The following is a 23,366-nucleotide window of genomic DNA, read 5'->3' as shown; positions in this document are numbered from 1 at the left end:
CGTGTAGGGGTTTCTGCGAAGCAAACAAAGCCTCGTAATACTTCTTTGTGTTTTCCTCCGGCTCCTCACTTGTCTCTGCATCCCTAGATGTCTCCGCCTCTACATGAGGGCTTTCAGGCACATTACCATTAGCCAAGTTCTCTAGGCACCTATCAAACCCAGTATCATATTCTCTCGTAGGCTGAATCTGCCGCACCTCCTTCCTAGCACGTTTCTTCGCCTTTTCTCCATGAAAAGTCCAAATCTTGTAGGACGGTTTGAACCCAGACTTGATCAGGTGAAGACTCATAGTTTCCTTGTCCTGTGTTTTTTGGTTGTTGCACTTACTACAAGGGCAAAAAACTGTTCTGGGTTTGGTAGGGATGTCAAACGCCCTGTCCACGAACTGCTTGGTCTTTTCTCCCCATTCCTCAGTATATTTCCACGGACCGATTCTGCCATCGTACATCCAGTCACGGTTATCCATCCTCTAACCAGCACCAAAACAGACAAACTTAGAATTTATATCAAACATGATCCGCATTTTAATTTTTCTTTTTTTACGCATGCATCAACCTGAATCTCTACTAGGTGGGCTCCTAGCAGCCGCCGGATCCGTAGATTGAGTACGTTCTCCCTGCTCTACCTGATCTCGAGTCGGGATTTCGCAGCACCTCCCCGCTGCTCTCCCGATACACGTCTCGCCAAAAAGCCGAGAGGGGTGTGCATCCGGAGAACAACGGGGAGGCGCTGCCGAAATCCTGACTCGGATCGGGGTAGAGCAGGGAGAACGTACCCAACTACGCATCCGCCGACTGTCCCGATAAATGCCGTAAGAGTTACGGTTCATAATATGCGAGACCACTAATGCATATTTATCCGCGTAACCCTTACGGTCGGGAAGAGACGCCTAGGTATCGCGACATACTTGGTGATCTAGACCAAAAAAAAACCTAGGTACAAGAGAGGCGAACGGATTCTCACCCTCGAAGCGTGATCGACAGCCGGCGAAGAAGACCAACGACCCTCCGGCAAAATCCCCTCCAGGAAAACGGTCTCTCTGAGCAACGCTCCTCAAGCACCCTGACAACGCTGGCCCCTGTGTCCACCTCGAAACATCATCTGCATATCGAGAAAACTAATTAGTAATAAAGACCATTTGTTTGCTCTAAATCCGACTATTACAAATTAGCATGCATAATATGTTTTAACTACCCTAAATACTATGTAGGAGCTGCCACACGCAGCTCCCCTTCTTCTTCAACCTCTCTCTACTCTCTCACAAGAACACACCCAGGCTAACACACACACACACATGTATCAAGGAAGAACACAGAAGCTTTGCCGCGAGACTCCCAACCACAAGTGCTACATTTTCCACTCTTTCTCATATACTTAACCAAACTAATTACAGTGCTTAAATACTTAACCAAACTGATTACATTTTCCACTCTTTCTCATATACTTAACCAGCTAACTAACACTGATCTAATACATGCTAAAATCAGACACTAACTAACAAGATTAGTTCCAACATACTATAAGTAATATGCAAAAAATAAGTTCCACATACCGGCTCGCCGCCGGCGGGTGAGCAGCAATGGCAGTGCGGGTGAGGGGCCGGCAGCCTGCGGGTGAGCGGCAGCGGCCGGGAGCAGCAGCGGCCACGGCGGGGAGCGGCAGCGGGGAGGGCCGGGTGAGGGAGCAGAGCGGCCGCGGCCGGAGCGGCAGCGGCGGCGGAGCGACAGCCGCGGGGAGGGCAGCGGCGGGGAGAAGCAGCTGCCTCGCTCGCCGCGGCGGGGGAAGCGGCGGCAGCGGGGAGGGCCGGAGCAAGGGAGCGGCGCGCAGCGGGCGTGGAAGCAGCGCGCGGCGGCGGGGAGGGCCGGGCGAGAGAGCGGCGGCAGCGGCGGGGGAGGTCGAGGCGGCGGCGTGCGGCGGGGGAGGTCGATGCGGCGGCGTGCGGCGGGCGGGCGTGGGCGGCGCGTCCCTGGCGGCGGCGGCGAGCTGGGAAAAGGAGGCCAGGGCGCGTGCGTGTGTGTGTGGAGGAGGGAGTCGCGCGCGGTCCGCGCTGCAGATACCTTATCCACGGCCTTTGCCGTGCAAGGCTTCTTTGCCGTGCGGCAAAGCGGCTTTGCCGTGCGGACGTGGACGGTGCCGTGCGCTTTTGCCGGCAAAGCTCTTTGCCGTGTGCCTTTGCACGGCAGAGATCTTTGCCGTGCGATTGTGCACGGCAAAGTTTTTTTTTTTTTTATTCAACAATGATTTTTTTTGTTTAGGGTGTATATATGCATCCTGGTGTAGAAACATCGTGTCCAAATACTTTTTACTACAAAATTTTATGTATTTGCGAAATCATTTGTGATAAGGTGAACATGCTGAATTGTATTTGGGATATCATTTGTGATAAGGTGAACATCCGAGGCACGCACACCGCCGTTATCGGGGGGGAGGGGGAATGACCGCCGAGGCCTAGCTTTCCATGTGTATATGTCCTAAACAAAACTAAACCTATCAAAAAGTATGTTGGTGGAACCTCGCGCGGTGAAATCTAGGGGGGTAGACCCCCCGAGGCACGCAGACCGCCGTTATCGGGGGGGAACGACCGCCGGGGCACCGGAATGCCACCAACACTTGCATGTGGACCTAGGATATGTGTGAAAGTGTGTTGGAAGGTGTGATTCACCAAATGGTGCAAGGCATAGCTCCCATGTGTGAGATTCCTCTCTTTCGGGCGATAGCACTTGGAAGATTCCTCGACTTGTAGGCTGAAGTGTCCCGCTGCGGGTATACCGGTGGCTATAGTGTGCCAAAGTGTGCCAAACCTAGCTTTCCATGTGTATATGTCCTAAACAAAACTAAACCTATCAAAAAGTATGTTGGTGGAACCTCGCGCGGTGAAATCTAGGGGGGTAGACCCCCCGAGGCACGCAGACCGCCGTTATCGGGGGGGAACGACCGACCGGCCACCGTAAAGCCACCAACACTGGCATGGTCAGCTAGGATATGTGTGAAAGTGTGTTGGAAGGTGTGATTCACCAAATGGTGCAAGGCATAGCTCCCATGTGTGAGATTCCTCTCTTTCGGCGATAACACTTGGAAGATTCCTCGACTTGTAGGCTGAAGTGTCCGCTGCGGGTATACCGGTGGCTATAGTGTGCCAAAGTGTGCCAAACCTAGCTTTCCATGTGTATATGTCCTAAACAAAACTAAACCTATCAAAAAGTATGTTCGAGGAAACGCCAGACGTGAAATCTAGGCTGGTAGACACCCCGAGGCACGCAGACCGCAGTTATCGGGGAACGACCGCCGGGCACCGGAATGCCACCAACACTTGCATGTGGACCTAGGATATGTGTGAAAGTGTGTTGGAAGGTGTGATTCACCAAATGGTGCAAGGCATAGCTCCCATGTGTGAGATTCCTCTCTTTCGGGCGATAGCACTTGGAAGATTCCTCGACTTGTAGGTGAAGTGTCCCGCTGCGGGTATACCGGTGGCTATAGTGTGCCAAAGTGTGCCAAACCTAGCTTTCCATGTGTATATGTCCTAAACAAAACTAAACCTATCAAAAAGTATGTTGGTGGAACCTCGCGCGGTGAAATCTAGGGGGGTAGACCCCCCGAGGCACGCAGACCGCCGTTATCGGGGGGGGAACGACCGCCGGGGCACCGGAATGCCACCAACACTTGCATGTGGACCTAGGATATGTGTGAAAGTGTGTTGGAAGGTGTGATTCACCAAATGGTGCAAGGCATAGCTCCCATGTGTGAGATTCCTCTCTTTCGGGCGATAACACTTGGAAGATTCCTCGACTTGTAGGTCAAGTGTCCCGCTGCGGGTATACCGGTGGCTATAGTGTGCCAAAGTGTGCCAAACCTAGCTTTCCATGTGTATATGTCCTAAACAAAACTAAACCTATCAAAAAGTATGTTGGTGGAACCTCGCGCGGTGAAATCTAGGGGGGTAGACCCCCGAGGCACGCAGACCGCCGTTATCGGGGAACGACCGCGGGCACCGGAATGCCACCAACACTTGCATGTGGACCTAGGATATGTGTGAAAGTGTGTTGGAAGGTGTGATTCACCAAATGGTGCAAGGCATAGCTCCCATGTGTGAGATTCCTCTCTTTCGGGCGATAACACTTGGAAGATTCCTCGACTTGTAGGTCAAGTGTCCCATTGCGGGTATACCGGTGGCTACAGTGTGCCAAAGTGTGCCAAACCTAGCTTTCCATGTGTATATGTCCTAAACAAAACTAAACCTATCAAAAAGTATGTTGGTGGAACCTCGCGCGGTGAAATCTAGGGGGTAGACCCAGAGGCACGCAGACCGCCGTTATCGGGGAACGACCTCCGGTCCACCGGAATGCCACCAACACTTGCATGTGGACCTAGGATATGTGTGAAAGTGTGTTGGAAGGTGTGATTCACCAAATGGTGCAAGGCATAGCTCCCATGTGTGAGATTCCTCTCTTTCGGGCGATAACACTTGGAAGATTCCTCGACTTGTAGGCTGAAGTGTCCCGCTGCGGGTATACCGGTGGCTATAGTGTGCCAAAGTGTGCCAAACCTAGCTTTCCATGTGTATATGTCCTAAACAAAACTAAACCTATCAAAAAGTATGTTGGTGGAACCTCGCGCGGTGAAATCTAGGGGGGTAGACCCCCCGAGGCACGCAGACCGCCGTTATCGGGGGGGGGCCCGACCGGCCGGGCCGCGGAATGCCACCAACACTTGCATGTGGACCTAGGATATGTGTGAAAGTGTGTTGGAAGGTGTGATTCACCAAATGGTGCAAGGCATAGCTCCCATGTGTGAGATTCCTCTCTTTCGGGCGATAACACTTGGAAGATTCCTCGACTTGTAGGTCAAGTGTCCCGCTGCGGGTATACCGGTGGCTACAGTGTGCCAAAGTGTGCCAAACCTAGCTTTCCATGTGTATATGTCCTAAACAAAACTAAACCTATCAAAAAGTATGTTGGTGGAACCTCGCGCGGTGAAATCTAGGGGTAGACCCCGAGGCACGCAGACCGCCGTTATCGGGGGGGGAACGACCGCCGGGGCACCGGAATGCCACCAACACTTGCATGTGGACCTAGGATATGTGTGAAAGTGTGTTGGAAGGTGTGATTCACCAAATGGTGCAAGGCATAGCTCCCATGTGTGAGATTCCTCTCTTTCGGGCGATAACACTTGGAAGATTCCTCGACTTGTAGGTCAAGTGTCCCGCTGCGGGTATACCGGTGGCTATAGTGTGCCAAAGTGTGCCAAACCTAGCTTTCCATGTGTATATGTCCTAAACAAAACTAAACCTATCAAAAAGTATGTTGGTGGAACCTCGCGCGGTGAAATCTAGGGGGGGTAGACCCCGAGGCACGCAGACCGCCGTTATCGGGGGACGACCGCCGGGCACCGGAATGCCACCAACACTTGCATGTGGACCTAGGATATGTGTGAAAGTGTGTTGGAAGGTGTGATTCACCAAATGGTGCAAGGCATAGCTCCCATGTGTGAGATTCCTCTCTTTCGGGCGATAGCACTTGGAAGATTCCTCGACTTGTAGGCTGAAGTGTCCCGCTGCGGGTATACCGGTGGCTATAGTGTGCCAAAGTGTGCCAAACCTAGCTTTCCATGTGTATATGTCCTAAACAAAACTAAACCTATCAAAAAGTATGTTGGTGGAACCTCGCGCGGTGAAATCTAGGGGGTAGACCCCGAGGCACGCAGACCGCCGTTATCGAGGGGAACGACCGCCGGGGCACCGGAATGCCACCAACACTTGCATGTGGACCTAGGATATGTGTGAAAGTGTGTTGGAAGGTGTGATTCACCAAATGGTGCAAGGCATAGCTCCCATGTGTGAGATTCCTCTCTTTCGGCGATAACACTTGGAAGATTCCTCGACTTGTAGGCTAAAGTGTCCCGCTGCGGGTATACCGGTGGCTATAGTGTGCCAAAGTGTGCCAAACCTAGCTTTCCATGTGTATATGTCCTAAACAAAACTAAACCTATCAAAAAGTATGTTGGTGGAACCTCGCGCGGTGAAATCTAGGGGGGTAGACCCCCCGAGGCACGCAGACCGCCGTTATCGGGGGGGGGGGGACGACCGCCGGGGCACCGGAATGCCACCAACACTTGCATGTGGACCTAGGATATGTGTGAAAGTGTGTTGGAAGGTGTGATTCACCAAATGGTGCAAGGCATAGCTCCCATGTGTGAGATTCCTCTCTTTCGGGCGATAACACTTGGAAGATTCCTCGACTTGTAGGCTGAAGTGTCCCGTCGCGGGTATACCGGTGGCTATAGTGTGCCAAAGTGTGCCAAACCTAGCTTTCCATGTGTATATGTCCTAAACAAAACTAAACCTATCAAAAAGTATGTTGGTGGAACCTCGCGCGGTGAAATCTAGGGGGTAGACCCCGAGGCACGCAGACCGCCGTTATCGTGGGAACGACCGCCGGGGCACCGGAATGCCACCAACACTTGCATGTGGACCTAGGATATGTGTGAAAGTGTGTTGGAAGGTGTGATTCACCAAATGGTGCAAGGCATAGCTCCCATGTGTGAGATTCCTCTCTTTCGGGCGATAACACTTGGAAGATTCCTCGACTTGTAGGTCAAGTGTCCCATTGCGGGTATACCGGTGGCTATAGTGTGCCAAAGTGTGCCAAACCTAGCTTTCCACGTGTATATGTCCTAAACAAAACTAAACCTATCAAAAAGTATGTTGGTGGAACCTCGCGCGGTGAAACCTAGGGGTAGACCCCCGAGGCACGCATGACCGCCGTTATCGGGGAACGACCGCCGGGGCACCGGAATGCCACCAACACTTGCATGTGGACCTAGGATATGTGTGAAAGTGTGTTGGAAGGTGTGATTCACCAAATGGTGCAAGGCATAGCTCCCATGTGTGAGATTCCTCTCTTTCGGGCGATAACACTTGGAAGATTCCTCGACTTGTAGGCTGAAGTGTCCCGCTGCGGGTATACCGGTGGCTATAGTGTGCCAAAGTGTGCCAAACCTAGCTTTCCATGTGTATATGTCCTAAACAAAACTAAACCTATCAAAAAGTATGTTGGTGGAACCTCGCGCGGTGAAATCTAGGGGGGTAGACCCCCCGAGGCACGCAGACCGCCGTTATCGGGGGGGGACGACCGCCGGGGCACCGGAATGCCACCAACACTTGCATGTGGACCTAGGATATGTGTGAAAGTGTGTTGGAAGGTGTGATTCACCAAATGGTGCAAGGCATAGCTCCCATGTGTGAGATTCCTCCCTTTCGGGCGATAACACTTGGAAGATTCCTCGACTTGTAGGCTGAAGTGTCCCGCTGCGGGTATACCGGTGGCTATAGTGTGCCAAAGTGTGCCAAACCTAGCTTTCCATGTGTATATGTCCTAAACAAAACTAAACCTATCAAAAAGTATGTTGGTGGAACCTCGCGCGGTGAAATCTAGGGGGGTAGACCCCCCGAGGCACGCAGACCGCCGTTATCGGGGGGGAACGACCGCCGGGGCACCGGAATGCCACCAAAACTTTCATGTGGACCTAGAATATGTTTGGAAGTGTTGTGTAAGGTGTAAAGCTGCAAGAAATTGCACCAAATATGTGGGGGCGATAACACTTAGCAGACACCGAACCCCCGTTAATTTGCTCAGAAACCCTGATATGTTGGGGGGAGGGGTCGATGAAGATGTAGATTACTTGTTTTATCGGTATACAGATTGTATTAAGTAACACTAACAAATAGTCTACAAAAAGTAAAAACTAATTTTACAACAAATATAAGTATTAATATAAATATGAATACTACAAAAGAAGGGAAAGAAATGAAACTGTACTCTGTGCCGTGCAAAAACGCACGGCAAAGGGTTGGGCTGCACGGCAAAGCCGTCGTTGCCGTGCATGCGTCTTTGCCGTGCGCCTTCGTGGCCTCTTTGCCGTGGGGGGTTACTTTGCCGTGCGCCATCTGGGTGCTTTGCCGTGCGGGGATGCTTTGCCGAGCGCCGTGCTGGCTCTTTGCCGTGCGCTGTTTGTTTGCCGTGCGTCGCCCCGGAGCCACACGGCAAAGAATTCATTGCCGTGCGCGAGGCGCACGGCAAAGAACTTTCGCACGGCAAAGGGCGATGGAAGCACACGGCAAAGACCCGTGCACGGCACTGAGCTTTTTTCCTGTAGTGCGGGCAGGGACAGGGAGCTCCGCCGCGACAACAAAGTGCGCACACGGACGCAAGCCAGGCGGCTCGAGGAGGAGAGCTTGAGGAAGGAAATCGAGGCGCAGGAGCGGCTAGATGCGGAAGAGGCCGAGTACCGCCGCGTCTGGAATGAAGGTCTGGATGTTTCCTCATACGTACATATATGCGTACATTGCTGTTTTTGATTAGGGCAGTTTGTGCGCCTGTTCGTTCTGTTCTTGGTGTCTATGTGTCCTGTGTGCACCTCAAGCGTTCAACGAATCGCGGTTCCAATTCCGGTGAGTAAAATCGAGTATCCAGTGTGTCCACCGTGATAGTAAGGACGAGGGAGAACTGCTGTTCCAATTCCCGTGAGTAAAGTCGAGAATCCAGTGTGTCCACCGTGATAGTAAGGCTGAGGGAGACTCCATCGACGCACCTTCATTTGCTTCAACACATATTTCCTGTTTCATCACAACTGCAGTAAGTAAAAAAAAAAAAATGCTACTAGATTTTTGGCCCATTCTTGATGAAATTAATTAGGGCTAAGTTGGAACAACATGAGAAAAATTGCATTTGGACTGTAGATTCTGGATCAAATCGAAAAGGCTTCAATAACCTACATTTTGGATCCGAGGAAGTAGTAAATTACAAATATATTGTGAGGATTTGGTTTGTGTACTTGTCGTGTGTGTGTGTAGAGGTAACTGTAATACCTTAAGAGGACTAAGGCTTATACTGTACTGACATGTTTTGTTTGAAGGACCACCAACTGGATCAATAATCCAGTCCTAACTGTTGACATAACCTTTTATTTGGTTTAAGAAATGTAGTGTGCTGATAATGGACAGGGCCCCTACCAATCTATGTTCTTTCGTCAAGCATGATACATCCAGCTCCATTTAGTACTGTCATTGTGATGTAGGAGTAGAACTGCTGCTTCTGAATGTGCAAAGCTATGCATGTTTCAGGCAATGAACTCTTCTACAAGAAAAAACATCAGGAAGCAGCGGCTCATTATTCTGAAGCTATTAAAAAGAATCCAAATGAGCCTGCAGTAAGTAATTTTTTTTTTTGAGAACACAGTACAACGCAGACGCTCACAAACACGCACGTACAAACAGCCCTATGAACGCACACACGCACACCCTACCCCTATGAGCACCTCCGAGGGATTGAGCCGGCATATCTTGAGGTTGACGAAGTCACCACTGGCGCCTCGCTGTTGACGGGCACGTCACCTACCACTGAAAGCATAGCGCCGATTAAATCCTGGAATAAATCCAGGTAAATGCAAACACCCATGCCAAGTCTAGGACTTGAACCTGGGTGGGCTGGTTCCACCACAAGGGACCTAACCACCAGAGCCAAGGTCTGTTTGCTGCAGTAAGTATTTTGGTTTATACTTTACAGTGATTATACTATATATAGCATCTGAAGGAAATTTTAGCTCAATGGTTAAATTTGTTTCTCCATTCAAGTTAGATGAGACTCTGATCAATAAACGTCTGTCACATAACATATCATCTATGAGCTGTCTTTGTTATACATCGTTAACTGTAAGGCATGATCCAGAGCATCCCACTTTACCTTGCCACCCTGATTGCTGTTATATTTTACTCTAATGATATTTTTATGATTGACCATTCAGGTTCTTAGCAACAGAGCTTACTGTCACATCTTTCTCGGAGCTCTGCCCGAAGGTTTGGAAGATGCGGAAAAATGTATTGAGCTGGATCCTACATTTCTGATTGGTTATGTGTGTAAAGCGAAGGTTCAAGCCCTGATGCACAATTATGAAGGTTCTCTGGCAACATATATAGAGGGTTTGAAGCGTGATCCAAGCAATCTCGTTGTAGCTGATGGAATAAGGAGGTAGCTTTCCAGCCGTCTCTTTGACTTATTGACACTATAACATGAACTGACATTTTTTGTGTGTGGCCTAGATGTCTGGCATGTATTGAGAGGTCTCGTGGCGTCGACGTTGGACCTGATGATTTAAAAGACATTTTGGTTAGTCTAGTTTATTTTTTTGTGAAAAGTCTTCCATCATTATTTGTTTCTTCTTAATTCTTCCATATAAGTGTCCTTCATGCATGGTGCACTACTGCACTGTGACTCAGGTAAAATCCTTATGCAGCAGGGAACAGAGAAACTGTACTGTAACTGGCAAGGTGCCTACATATGATTAAGCTTAATAAGTGCTACTAGAAATCTTAAACAATCTGTATGGTGTACATGAAGCATAGCTCAATGAATACTGGCTAATCAATAGTTAAAATTTACCCCTTCATAAATATCTGGTTGAGCTTTATTTCCCAAGTTACTAATTATTTCCCCTCAATGATCGTAACAGAGAGATTGGCATTCAGACATTGATTTGTGTAATGAACTTAAAAAGTACATGGAAGAAGTTGCAGTATTCAAGAAAGAAGCCTCTGACGAGCACTTGAGGCGGATTGAAATTGAACGAATGGTAAATTAATTTCTTTATGTCCTATATAATTATCAGGATAAGAATTTCTTTTTGGATAAAGTTATCTTATCCAGACTGGAGGGTCCTATCGGTTGTGCATGCACTCTCTAGATTCAACCATTCTTATTACAAACTTAGCAGTCTATTTGATGATAAATGAAGCCATACTAGTCAAGTCATCTATCGCATATAAATATGAACGAACCGGGTGTAATTCTGCAGGCCAGGACATTAGAGGAAAAGCAGGTGCAGCGACAGAAAGAAACTGAGGAAGATCGTTCCAAAACACATCAAGAGTTTCAACAACTTAAAGTACGACTAGATGAGGTCACTGATGAACTTCAGAAAGCCAATCAGCATAATGAGCATGTTCAACATGAGCTCATGGAATCGAAAAGGCGTTACACTGAGGAACTTCAGAAAGCCAAAGAGCATAGCGAGAATGTTCAACATCAGCTCTTGGAATTTAAAGAGCGTTGTAATTGGCTTCAATCAGAGTATGACCAATTGCTAAATGATGCAGTTAGAGAGGTTGAAATGTTACGCCAGAGAAGAGGCAAGATCCTTTCAGTTTTGCGCCGGTTTTCATCATCTGAACTGGAGTGTGCAACAGAAAATTTGAGTACTTCACTGAAGATAGGAGGGGGTGAATTTGCTTCTGTGTACCAAGGTGTCCTCTGGAACATGAAAGTTGCAATAAAGGTGCTGAGACCTGATGTTTTACAAGGGCGCTCGCAGTTTGAAGAAGAGGTAGTGCCATTGAACTCATTCTGAATTTTAATTTGCCTATGTCATGCTGGAAAAAATTTGTGATGCCACCCATTATTTAGCCCTTTAGCTTTTAAGAAAGAATTTCCGTAACAAGCAAGGGATGAGCGCTTTGTTGCACCTGCGGATACGTTCTCAAAACTCGAACTTGAATAGAATTAGTACTTCCAAAAGGACTACTGATAAACAATTCCTTTTGGATTTCTGTTGCAGATTGCTATACATAGTAGGGTGAGACATCCCAACTGTTAGAGTATATATCTGTATATTGTAGTTTCCCCATATGTTAGGGGGCTTCCTGCATATTTGCGCGTGTACATGTACTATATATTGTGGCCTTTGGCCCCCTGATAATACAACAAGTATATTGCCTAACATGGTATCAGAGCAAAATTGATCCTCTAATTCCCGGCGACGTTTCTTGTTCCGTCGCTCGTTCGTCCTCCGTTCTCGATCTGGCCGACTCCGTCTGCCCCCGCTTCCTGCTGGTCAATTCCTGTTGATCTCCGTCCGCCGCCGTGGTGCTGCTACCGATCGACGCCCCGCTCTCCCCGATCGACGCCCCGCTCGCCCGCTCGGCGATCTCTGCCTTCTCCGCGCGCCGGGTCGCGCCCCTGGTCGATCTCCGCTCCGATCGACGCCCGTGGCCTCTACCATGTTAGGCAATATACTTGTTGTATTATCAGGGGGCTAAAGGCCACAATATATAGTACATGTACAGGCGCAAATATGCAGGAAGCCCCCTAACATATGGGGAAACTACAATATACAGATATATACTCTAACACCCCCCCTCAAACTCATGGTGGATCCACAACACTGAGTTTGGAGAGGAAAAAGTCATGCTGCGCTCGAGTTTGTGCCTTTGTAAAGAAATCCGCCAACTGTAAATCTGAAGGCACATAATGAACCGCAACAACCTCATCCTGCACCTGAGCACATGTATAAAAAGCATCAACACCAATATGCTTGGTCAGCTCATGCTTGACCGGATCACGTGCAATACTGATAGCACCTGTACTGTCAGACAAAAGTGGAGTGGGTGTCGTAACAGAGACCCCAAAATCTGCAAGCAACCACCGTAACCAGGTCACCTCAGCAATCAACAAAGCCATAGACCGCAGCTCAGCCTCTACACTCGAACGGGAAAGCTGCGACTGTTTCTTCGTCTTCCAAGGAACACGCGAACCACCTAGAAACACACAAGAAGCGAGAAGCGAACGACGATCCGTAGGATCACTCGCCCACGTAGCATCCGAATAGCACTGGAGCTGGAGAGAGCTGGAACGGGGAAAGAAAAGGCGACGAGTGATCGTACCACGAAGATAACGAAGAACACGGAGGAGATGACTATAGTGAACAGTGGTAGGAGATGAGACAAACTGACTCAGAATATGAACAGGATAAGAAATATCAGGACGAGTGACAACAAGATAGACAAGACTCCCAACAAGATGGCGATAACGGGTGGGATCAGGAAGAGGATCACCATCAGTAGGACGAAGCTTAACATTAAGCTCCATAGGAGTATCGACTGTGCGCTCATCCCCAAGAGCAGCACGAGCAAGAAGATCCTGGATGTACTTTTCCTGAGAGATAGAAAAGCCATCAGAGGTGGAGGAAACCTCAATGCCAAGAAAATAGCGAAGAGGACCAAGATCAGTCATAAGAAACTGATCACGAAGACGAGCCTTGACAAAGGCAATATACTCAGGATCATCACCAGTAATGATCATATCATCAACATAGAGAAGAAGAAGAGTACGTCCACGAGGAGAAGTGTGAACGAAAAGTGCTGGATCATGAAGACTAGGAGAGAAACCAGCAGCAGTCACCACAGAGGCAAAGCGCTCAAACCAGGCACGAGGGGCCTGTTTGAGACCATAGAGAGAACGTCGAAGACGACAAACCATCCCATCGGGAACAGAATACCCAGGAGGAGGTTGCATGTAAACCTCCTCACTCAACTCGCCATTAAGAAAAGCATTACGAACATCAAGTGGGAGACAGACCAGTGGCGAACAGAAGCAACAGCAAGAAGGGTACGCACAGTAGTCATATGAGCCACAGGGGCAAAAGTCTCATCATAGTCACGGCCGTGCTCCTGCTGAAAGCCACGAGCCACAAGACGCGCTTTATAGCGCTCAAGAGATCCATCAGAACGAGTCTTAATTTTATAGACCCACTTACACGTGATAGGACGAACACCAGAAGGTGGAGAAACAAGATCCCAAGTGCCAGTGCGCTCAAGCGCAGCGATCTCCTCAGCCATGGCAAGCTGCCATTCAGGATGACGCTCGGCATCCCGATAAGAAGTCGGCTCGGAAACGACAGAGAGACCATACTGACTAGGAGAGTAACGAGCTGGAGCACGACGCTGACGGACAGGCCATGAAGGGGGAAGGTCATCAGCAGAGGACAACTCATCAGAAGAAGCGGAAGAAGGGACATCATCAGAAGGATCCGAAGCCAGAGAACGAGGAGTACTAGGTGGACTAGACGGAGGAGAGGACGGCGCCGAAGGGGGCACATCAGGACTAGGAGGGGGAGGAGACGGGATAGCGGGGGGTGCATCCGGAAAAAGAAGAAAAGAGATATCATCCACCGGGTAAGTACCCGAGGTGGGACGAGGATAGAAGGGACGCGTCTCATCAAACGTGACATCACGAGAGATGCGCATCCGACGACCAACGGGGTCCCAACAGCGATAGCCCTTATGCTCATCACTGTATCCGAGAAAAACACACTCAACAGACTGAGCGGTCAGCTTGGTGCGATCGCGAGGAGGGAGAAGAACATAGCAAACGCAACCAAATAAACGAAGTGTCGAGTAATCTGGAGAGCAACCAGAAAGACGCTCGAGAGGAATGCCACCCTGAAGGGCAGCAGAAGGCTGAATGTTAATGAGGTAAGTCGACGTAGCGACAGCCTCAGCCCAGAAATGCGGCGGAAGAGAGGAAGCAATCATCATAGCACGGGTAGTCTTAAGAATGTGACGATGCTTACGCTCGGCGACACCATTTTGAACATGGGCGCCGGGACATGAGAACTGGGCAAGGGTGCCCTGCTCAGCAAGAACACCACGCAGGTGCTGGGAGATATACTCTCCTGCAGAGTCAGCACGAAACACACGAATAGGCGTGGAATACTGAGTACGAACCATGGCTGCAAAACGCTGATAAATAGAAAGCACCTCACTGCGAGAGTGCATAAGAAACAACCAGGTGTATCGCGAAAAGTCATCAATAAACAAAATATAGTATCGATGACCCCCTTTCGAAGGAAAGGGAGCCGGACCCCAAACATCCGAATGAACTAAATCAAAAGGTCGCTGAGATACAGACGCACTAGTAGGATAGGAAAGCTGAATCTGTTTGCCTAGCCTACAACCCTGACACGAATGCAAAGACACGTCTCCTGAGACAGACCCCAGAAGACCACGACGAACTAATGACGATAAACGGGAGCCACAGAGGTGACCCAGCCGATGATGCCACTGCTGAAAAGATCCAAGGATGTAAAGAACCGCAGGAGAACCGGTAGATGAAGTGGCGATGAAGGAACGCGAAGCCGGTCTAACTCCCAGAGCCCGGGGACTCAAGGCTGCGAGGGCCAGCTCCAACCGAGGGACTCGTGTACGGCGGTCTGAACAGCACAAGAATCGGCGTCAAGAATGACGCGACAACCAGAATCGATGGGCGACTAGCGGAAACGGGTTCATCTTAAGACTAGGAACATGAGAAACATCGAGGAACGAGAGAAAGAGGTAGTAGAAAGGGTGCCTCGGCGGAAACGAGGAGAGAGGTACCATCAGCCGTGATAACACGAACAAGGCGAAACAAGAGAGCGAAGAGCAGAGAGAATAGAAGGCAACGCGAGAGGTCATATGAAAAGAAGCTCCGAATCCAGATACCACGGGGATGACGTACTCGATTGTGTGGAAGGTGGTGGTCGCGCGGTGCCGAAGAGCCGAGCACGAGAACCAGCGGTACCGTCGAGGAAGAGCACTGTACCGAGCAGACCACGAAGACCACGGATAATGTCCTGATCCGATAGCGCAACAGCAGAAGATCCTGAAGAACCAGCCTGACGACGAGTAAGATGCGGCGGGCGTAAGCTGGGATCCCTCTGCCAGCAAGAAGAGATAGTGTGGCTAGGCCTGCCACAGTAGGTGCAAGGAGGTGACGTCGAACCACAAGGCTGCTGGGGCTAACGCTGACCCTGGAATGGAGGAGTAGGAAGTATCGGCTGTGCCGGAGGCCGCAACGAGGCCGGCGGCATAGAAGGTCCACGAGCAGACGGTACAGGAGGGCCACGAGCAGTAAGAACAGAGGGAACCTCAAGAAGACCAGCACCACGAAGACGAGTCTCCTCAGCACGAAGCTCAGCAAGTACCTCAGAGAGCGGAACACGACCACGGGCAAGCAGCTGGGCCCGGCGCGGCTCAAACTCCTTACGGAGCCGCGACAAGAACTCAAAAACGCGCTGAAACTCCAGATCCGCGCGCACGATCGACAAATAGGACAGGTGGCACACACAGCTGTACGGAGAGAATCAAGCTGACGCCAAATAGCAGCACTCTGAGTGTAGAACTCATCAATAGTAGAATCACCCTGCTGAAGGGCATGCTCCTGGCGGACCACAGATAGGTAGAGAGCATCCCCAGACGGCTATGATGATTGCTTCCTCTCTTCCGCCGCATTTCTGGGCTGAGGCTGTCGCTACGTCGACTTACCTCATTAACATTCAGCCTTCTGCTGCCCTTTAGGGTGGCATTCCTCTCGAGCGTCTTTCTGGTTGCTCTCCAGATTACTCGACACTTCGTTTATTTGGTTGCGTTTGCTATGTTCTTCTCCCTCCTCGCGATCGCACCAAGCTGACCGCTCAGTCTGTTGAGTGTGTTTTTCTCGGATACAGTGATGAGCATAAGGGCTATCGCTGTTGGGACCCCGTTGGTCGTCGGATGCGCATCTCTCGTGATGTCACGTTTGATGAGACGCGTCCCTTCTATCCTCGTCCCACCTCGGGTACTTACCCGGTGGATGATATCTATTTTCTTCTTTTTCCGGATGCACCCCCCGCTATCCCGTTTCCTCCCCCTCCTAGTCCTGATGTGCCCCCTTCGGCGCCGTCCTCTCCTCCGTCTAGTCCACCTAGTACTCCTCGTTCTCTGGCTTCGGATCCTTCTGATGATGTCCCCTCTTCCGCTTTTTCTGATGAGTTGTCCTCTGCTGATGATCTTCCCCCTTCACGGCCTGTCCGTCAGCGTCGTGCTCCAGCTCGTTACTCTCCTAGTCAGTATGGTCTCTCTGTCGTTTCCGAGCCGACTTCTTATCGGGATGCCGAGCGTCATCCTGAATGGCAGCTTGCCATGGCTGAGGAGATCGCTGCGCTTGAGCGCACTGGCACTTGGGATCTTGTTTCTCCACCTTCTGGTGTTCGTCCTATCACGTGTAAGTGGGTCTATAAAATTAAGACTCGTTCTGATGGATCTCTTGAGCGCTATAAAGCGCGTCTTGTGGCTCGTGGCTTTCAGCAGGAGCACGGCCGTGACTATGATGAGACTTTTGCCCCTGTGGCTCATATGACTACTGTGCGTACCCTTCTTGCTGTTGCTTCTGTTCGCCGCTGGTCTGTCTCCCAGCTTGATGTTCAGAATGCTTTTCTTAATGGCGAGTTGAGTGAGGAGGTTTACATGCAACCTCCTCCTGGGTATTCTGTTCCCGATGGGATGGTTTGTCGTCTTCGACGTTCTCTCTATGGTCTCAAACAGGCCCCTCGTGCCTGGTTTGAGCGCTTTGCCTCTGTGGTGACTGCTGCTGGTTTCTCTCCTAGTCTTCATGATCCAGCACTTTTCGTTCACACTTCTCCTCGTGGACGTACTCTTCTTCTTCTCTATGTTGATGATATGATCATTACTGGTGATGATCCTGAGTATATTGCCTTTGTCAAGGCTCGTCTTCGTGATCAGTTTCTTATGACTGATATTGGTCCTCTTCGCTATTTTCTTGGCATTGAGGTTTCCTCCACCTCTGATGGCTTTTCTATCTCTCAGGAAAAGTACATCCAGGATCTTCTTGCTCGTGCTGCTCTTGGGGATGAGCGCACACTCGATACTCCTATGGAGCTTAATGTTAAGCTTCGTCCTACTGATGGTGATCCTCTTCCTGATCCCACCCGTTATCGCCATCTTGTTGGGAGTCTTGTCTATCTTGCTGTCACTCGTCCTGATATTTCTTATCCTGTTCATATTCTGAGTCAGTTTGTCTCATCTCCTACCACTGTTCACTATAGTCATCTCCTCCGTGTTCTTCGTTATCTTCGTGGTACGATCACTCGTCGCCTTTTCTTTCCTCGTTCCAGCTCTCTCCAGCTCCAGTGCTATTCGGATGCTACGTGGGCGAGTGATCCTACGGATCATCGTTCGCTTTCTGCTTACTGTGTGTTTGTTGGTGGTTCGCTTGTTGCTTGGAAGACGAAGAAACAGGTCGCAGTTTTCCGTTCGAGTGTTGAGGCTGAGCTGCGGGCTATGGCTTTGTTGATTGCTGAGGTGACCTGGTTACGGTGGTTGCTTGCAGATTTTGGGGTCTCTGTTACGACACCCACTCCACTTTTGTCTGACAGTACAGGTGCTATCAGTATTGCACGTGATCCGGTCAAGCATGAGCTGACCAAGCATATTGGTGTTGATGCTTTTTATACACGTGCTCAGGTGCAGGATGAGGTTGTTGCGGTTCATTATGTGCCTTCAGATTTACAGTTGACGGATTTCTTTACAAAGGCACAAACTCGAGCGCAGTTTCCTCTCCAAACTCAGTGTTGTGGATCCACCATGAATTTGAGGGGGGGTGTTAGAGTATATATCTGTATATTGTAGTTTCCCCATATGTTAGGGGGCTTCCTGCATATTTGCGCCTGTACATGTACTATATATTGTGGCCTTTGGACCCCTGATAATACAACAAGTATATTGCCTAACACCAACATGGTAACTCTGCTAGGAGCATGCCCAGAGTCATATGCGCTTGTCTATGAGTTCTTATCAAACGGCAGCCTTGAAGATTTTCTTTTATGTGCGGATAAGAGGCAGGCTCTGACATGGCGTATTCGTGTCCGTATTATTTCTGAGATATGTTCGACTCTGATATTTCTACACGAGAACAAACCTGATCCAGTTATTCATGGAGATCTTAAGCCTTCCAACATTCTACTTGATGCTAACTTAGTCAGTAAGCTTAGTGACTTTGGTATTCCTCATGTGCTGAACCAGTCCAACAGCAATATCACCGAGCATCCTGTGGAGACCTCTGTATACATGGACCCAGAATTTCTTGCCACCTCGAAGATGACAACTCGCTCTGATGTTTATTCTTTTGGAATTGTAGTCTTGCAGCTTTTAACTGGAAGGTCTCCTGTTGGTATAAAGAAGATTGTGAAGGATGCGATGGATCATGGTGACCTGAACTCTATAGTTGATACCTCAGCGGGAAAGTGGCCTTGTGAGCAAATCCATCAGTTAGCAGAGTTTGGTCTCAGCTGCACTGAGCCAAGCAGGACGTGCCGGCCTGATCTTTGCCAGCTGTGGACATCAGTTGAGGCTATGAGGGATGTTGCGGCATCATCTTCGAGTTCGGTGCAGGATGAAAACCACACACCGTCATACTTTATCTGTCCTATAACTCAGGTTAGTAGAAAGGAATTATATGATTTTTCCCTATTCAGGAGCACATGAATAGATGCCAAGAGTAAATGACTTGAGCGGTGTCTTTCGTTTCTTGTTTTTGTAGAGATTGTGAGTACGATATTAGTAGCTCTCTTATCTTGTGACTAATCATCTGTTGTCAAAATTTCAGGATATCATGAATGATCCACACATTGCAGCGGATGGATTAACCTATGAAGGTGAATCTATTCGGACTTGGCTTGGTATGGGTCACCAAACATCCCCGATGACCAACCTGAAACTTTGCAACCGCAAGCTCATCCCCAATCGTGCTCTCCGCTCCGCCATCCAGGATTGGCTACAACAGCACAACGGAGAATTATGATTTTTCTTTGCCATCTTTGCTATTTCTTGGCTGCCTAACACACCTTTTTCTTCTTCGAAATGGGCCATACCCAGCCTATGCATGGAAGCGATGCATATGCCTAACACACTACTGAGCACAAATTTGCATTTTTAAATGTATGCCCTTTTTTAGTGAAACATTGCTGCAATTTTTAGTTTATTTTATATACATGGTGCTTATGTTAAGCCTCGTTAAGATTGCACTCTTTCGAGGTGTCATGTGTTATGAATCTGAGACGAGGATGTTGATCCAAAGGCTTATAAGTTTGATAGAGATTAAAAAAACGTTTATGCAACCTATGAACGTAAAACTGTCCAAATGAGAGGTCAGGGATTGTATGAAACAGAAGAAGATTCACATGAACTTTCCAGTAAACCGGAAAATAAATGCAGTTTCCAATTCTACCGAAATAAGTATTTTGGGTAGTTAGTTTTTTTTAGAGAAAGATCACGCCAAAGTCGTTGGCGCGCCGTTGTCGCCGCTCTCTTACCGAACTCGGCCTGACGTTGATGTCAACCGGGAAGTCTTCGTGCGTATGTCCCAAAAGACCAACGTCCTAGAGATGTAGTCATCACTATTGAACTGATTCTTTTGACACCAAACTTGTAATACACAATCCACCACTCCGTGAGAGCAGGGACTAGATAATTCCCGCCTTCCTCAACACCGGTGAACAAGGAGACAGATATACCTTATTATTATCCCGCACAACGTCATAGCCACCATAACATTACTTCCCGTTGACTAAACTCTAACTTTAGGGACCTTACGACAAGACCATGCTCATATGAGGTCTCCACCACCTCCTGCCATCGAAGCGGCAAACGGAGGAGGTGGGAATCGAACCCGCCAATTCTCGGTCAGAGGCGGAGAAGATGGGGTAGATGGCGCCAGCTAGGGTGAAACCCTATATCGATGCCGCCTTCTTGAGAGAGATAAAAATTGTTCCGTGCAGTCCCTGCAATCTTTAGTAAGTTTGGTTGATTGTATTCACATGTAGAAGAATGCAACCCATAATAGAGGAACGCTGCTTAAGCTAATCCAAAGTGTATTTTATGGGGTCAGATGTCAAGATTTCCCGACAGCATGATAGTTAATCAATTATGCATGTTATGATCTTTGGCTCTACCTTGAAAACCATACACGAACAACAAAGTTATCTAGTATGCTCCATAAAACATACTCCCTCCTCCGCCTTGAGTAAGTTGAATTCTACATTTTGTTCTAAGTTTTTTTAGAAAAAAATACGAACTTTCCAGAAAAGAGTATTAACATATATGGCATCAAACAGGCATATAAAACTTTGTTTCAAAACAATACATATGGTTATAAATGCTGCTACTTTTACACGGTGTCGACCACATAGATCACAAGAGTCACACCAGAAATTGCTTCCTTTACTTGTGTAGTCATGCTCGGATTTATAATCAAATATGAGTAAATCCATTTCTACAAAATTAGAAGCAGGTCTCCATTTGCAGTGGGCATAGTCAATGGTGGAGGCAGGTTTTCTTTTCTTGTGTAGTCATGCTTTGTCTTTGATGAAATCATCTAGTTTTTTTTTTTGCTTTCCTAACTGTTCATACTACTTTGCAATTTGGTTGGGTGGTCATGAGACTATCCAAACCACCCTCTAGCTATGCCCCTTTGCATGGTGTGTTGTGTATGTTCCGGCTTATTTAGTGTCATGGGTCATGCATATAGCTTCTTCCTTTTATAGGACAACTTCCACATGGGCTTGGGCCTCTTGGGCCATAAAGCTGTTAAACATGTTCAACACTTTCTCTCAAGATGGGTGATAGATATCTATCAACCCCATCTTACCACAAGCCAAATTACATTCCGTTGTTCCCAGTCTCTTTGTCATGCAATCAATAATTTGTTGCCTAGAGTTGAGATGAGTAAGGCTAATGATCCCAGCATCAAGTTTTTTCCTTAATAAAGAAGCGATCAATTTCCACATATTTTGTCATATCTTGTTGGATTGGATTATTTGCAATACTTATAACTGAATAATTTTCATACCACACTCACAAGGTTCCCTTCCTCAAAAGTTTCAACTTGCTTACAAGGTACTTCACCTAGAGGATCTGACTCACCCCTTGAGATAAAGCTCTCAACTTCTATTATTTATCTAGATACAACTTATTATTTTCTTGCTTCTCCATGACACCAAATTTCCTCTCACAAACATACAATAGCCCGATGTTGATCTTCTATCATCTTGACAACCAGACCAATCAGAATACTATAGCCATTTACCTCAAGATGTCCATCTTTGCAAACCACAACCCATTTCTTGGAGTCCCCTTCAAGTATCTCAGTATCTTGTGCACTATATCAAGATGCCCACTCCTTGGTTCACTCACTAGTAGGAAAAAGTCTACCTATCACGTGCCAAATTGGACTAGCAGTTGCGGGCCCTGGCACGCGACTCGTACCTCGCCAGTGGTAAGGACCTAATAGTAGCGTAGGGTAGGGGACACACGACTAGTAAGCCCATTAGTTGTCTCATGCCCTCTCGGCGCGCTGCTATTAACCTATTAGTCGCGTGCCCGCGTCGCGCGACTAGTAACATACTAACTGTCGCGTGCTAGCCATGCCCGCTTCTATTAGTCTATTAGTCGCGTGTACCCGCACGCAGCTGGTACGTCGTACGGGCCACGTTTCCAGCCCGCCCGCTACCACTACCTCATGCTGGGTTCTAGTTCTGATTCTTCGCGCCAGCTTATTTCAACAATTTAAGCAATTCAAAGAAGTATGCATAATAGAATCCATTCACATTAATTAAGCCTCAATGGAGTACCGAAATACTACATCAAGTTCATCACAAATAATACACAAGTTAGTATACATGTAGATACATGTATCTAACACATGAGAATCACATAGAACGAAACTGCAATCACAAGCAACATTGTGGAGACTAGGATGGTCTTCTTCTAGTTCTTCTTCCTCTGTTCCTCCTTACTCTTTTCCTCCTTCCTCTCTTCCCCTAACATGTGCTTCATGTATCTAGATTTCGCTTCAGCTTTGCTCTAGTACCCTTTGTAGTTGTTGCTCTTGAACATGTTCACTTGCTTGAGATAGTCATCTCACTCATCGTACACTCATGGAACCCTACCTGTACACGACATACCACTTCTTCGCCATCTCTATACCCAAGATAATGTGTCATAAGCCAAAGCCATGCATAAGCTAAGCCATAGATAATATGCAACATGATATTAGGCAACAACAACAAAAATGTTCGCAATACAAAATAACATAACTAAGCATGCATGATTCGTAATACAAAAGCATCATAAGTTTAGGAATAAATTTTACATCACACGTTCATAGTCTGGGAATAAATTTAAACCAGAAGATCATAGTCCAAAAATCATAATAAAATTTATTACACCCCATGAGTGCATCTTCCCTTGACTGATTTTTTCTTAATCGATTTCTCCTTGAATGGGGGAATGCCACTTATCGTGTTGAATTCCCTGGTGTCACTCAGCTATGTCCTGTCGTTTCCGATTGCTGCCGTGGAACATCCCTTCGCATCTAAGAACATCGTTGTAGATGTGATGAGGACATCCCTACTACACTACCACCTCCATCATTGCAATATAAAGATGAACCTGCTGTGAAGCTCAATTCAGAACGGAGGTAATATCCTACGTGAGCATGTGGCATCTTTTTTGTCCTCTTCCTTGAGCGATATCATAGGGCCATTATATATCCGTGTGAGCACGCGACAATGCCACCATCTGACGGAGATGGTGAACATACCAATCCTAGACACATACACATCCTCGCAATTTTGTTCTTGGATGCCACTTTTTTTTTGCCCGACCAGGGGCGGTTCCATCTCGTGCACACTGCACATGACCTGCCACGCCATAGAAGATGTTTGTA

The 23,366-nt window shown here is 48.2% G+C and overlaps 1 protein-coding gene across 1 annotated transcript; it reads left to right on the top strand.

The window, feature by feature from the left end:
• Nucleotides 1–1,579: 1,579 nt before the first annotated feature.
• Nucleotides 1,580–19,442, top strand: LOC127316186 (U-box domain-containing protein 70-like). Its single transcript, XM_071823830.1, has 11 exons — nucleotides 1,580–1,941; nucleotides 8,164–8,306; nucleotides 9,122–9,207; nucleotides 9,802–10,025; nucleotides 10,097–10,163; nucleotides 10,507–10,626; nucleotides 10,849–10,995; nucleotides 11,068–11,376; nucleotides 11,608–11,641; nucleotides 18,381–19,078; nucleotides 19,248–19,442. Exons 1-11 carry the CDS (start codon nucleotides 1,580–1,582, stop codon nucleotides 19,440–19,442), a joined length of 2,385 nt encoding a protein of 794 aa, XP_071679931.1.
• The last annotated feature ends 3,924 nt before the right edge of the window (nucleotides 19,443–23,366 follow it).

The sequence above is a fragment of the Lolium perenne genome, chromosome 7, assembly GCF_019359855.2.
Source record: "Lolium perenne isolate Kyuss_39 chromosome 7, Kyuss_2.0, whole genome shotgun sequence".
In the NCBI taxonomy this organism is placed as follows: domain Eukaryota; kingdom Viridiplantae; phylum Streptophyta; class Magnoliopsida; order Poales; family Poaceae; genus Lolium; species Lolium perenne.
The sequence above is the reverse complement of the archived record's forward strand: the minus strand, read 5'-3'. Positions and strand labels throughout refer to the sequence as shown.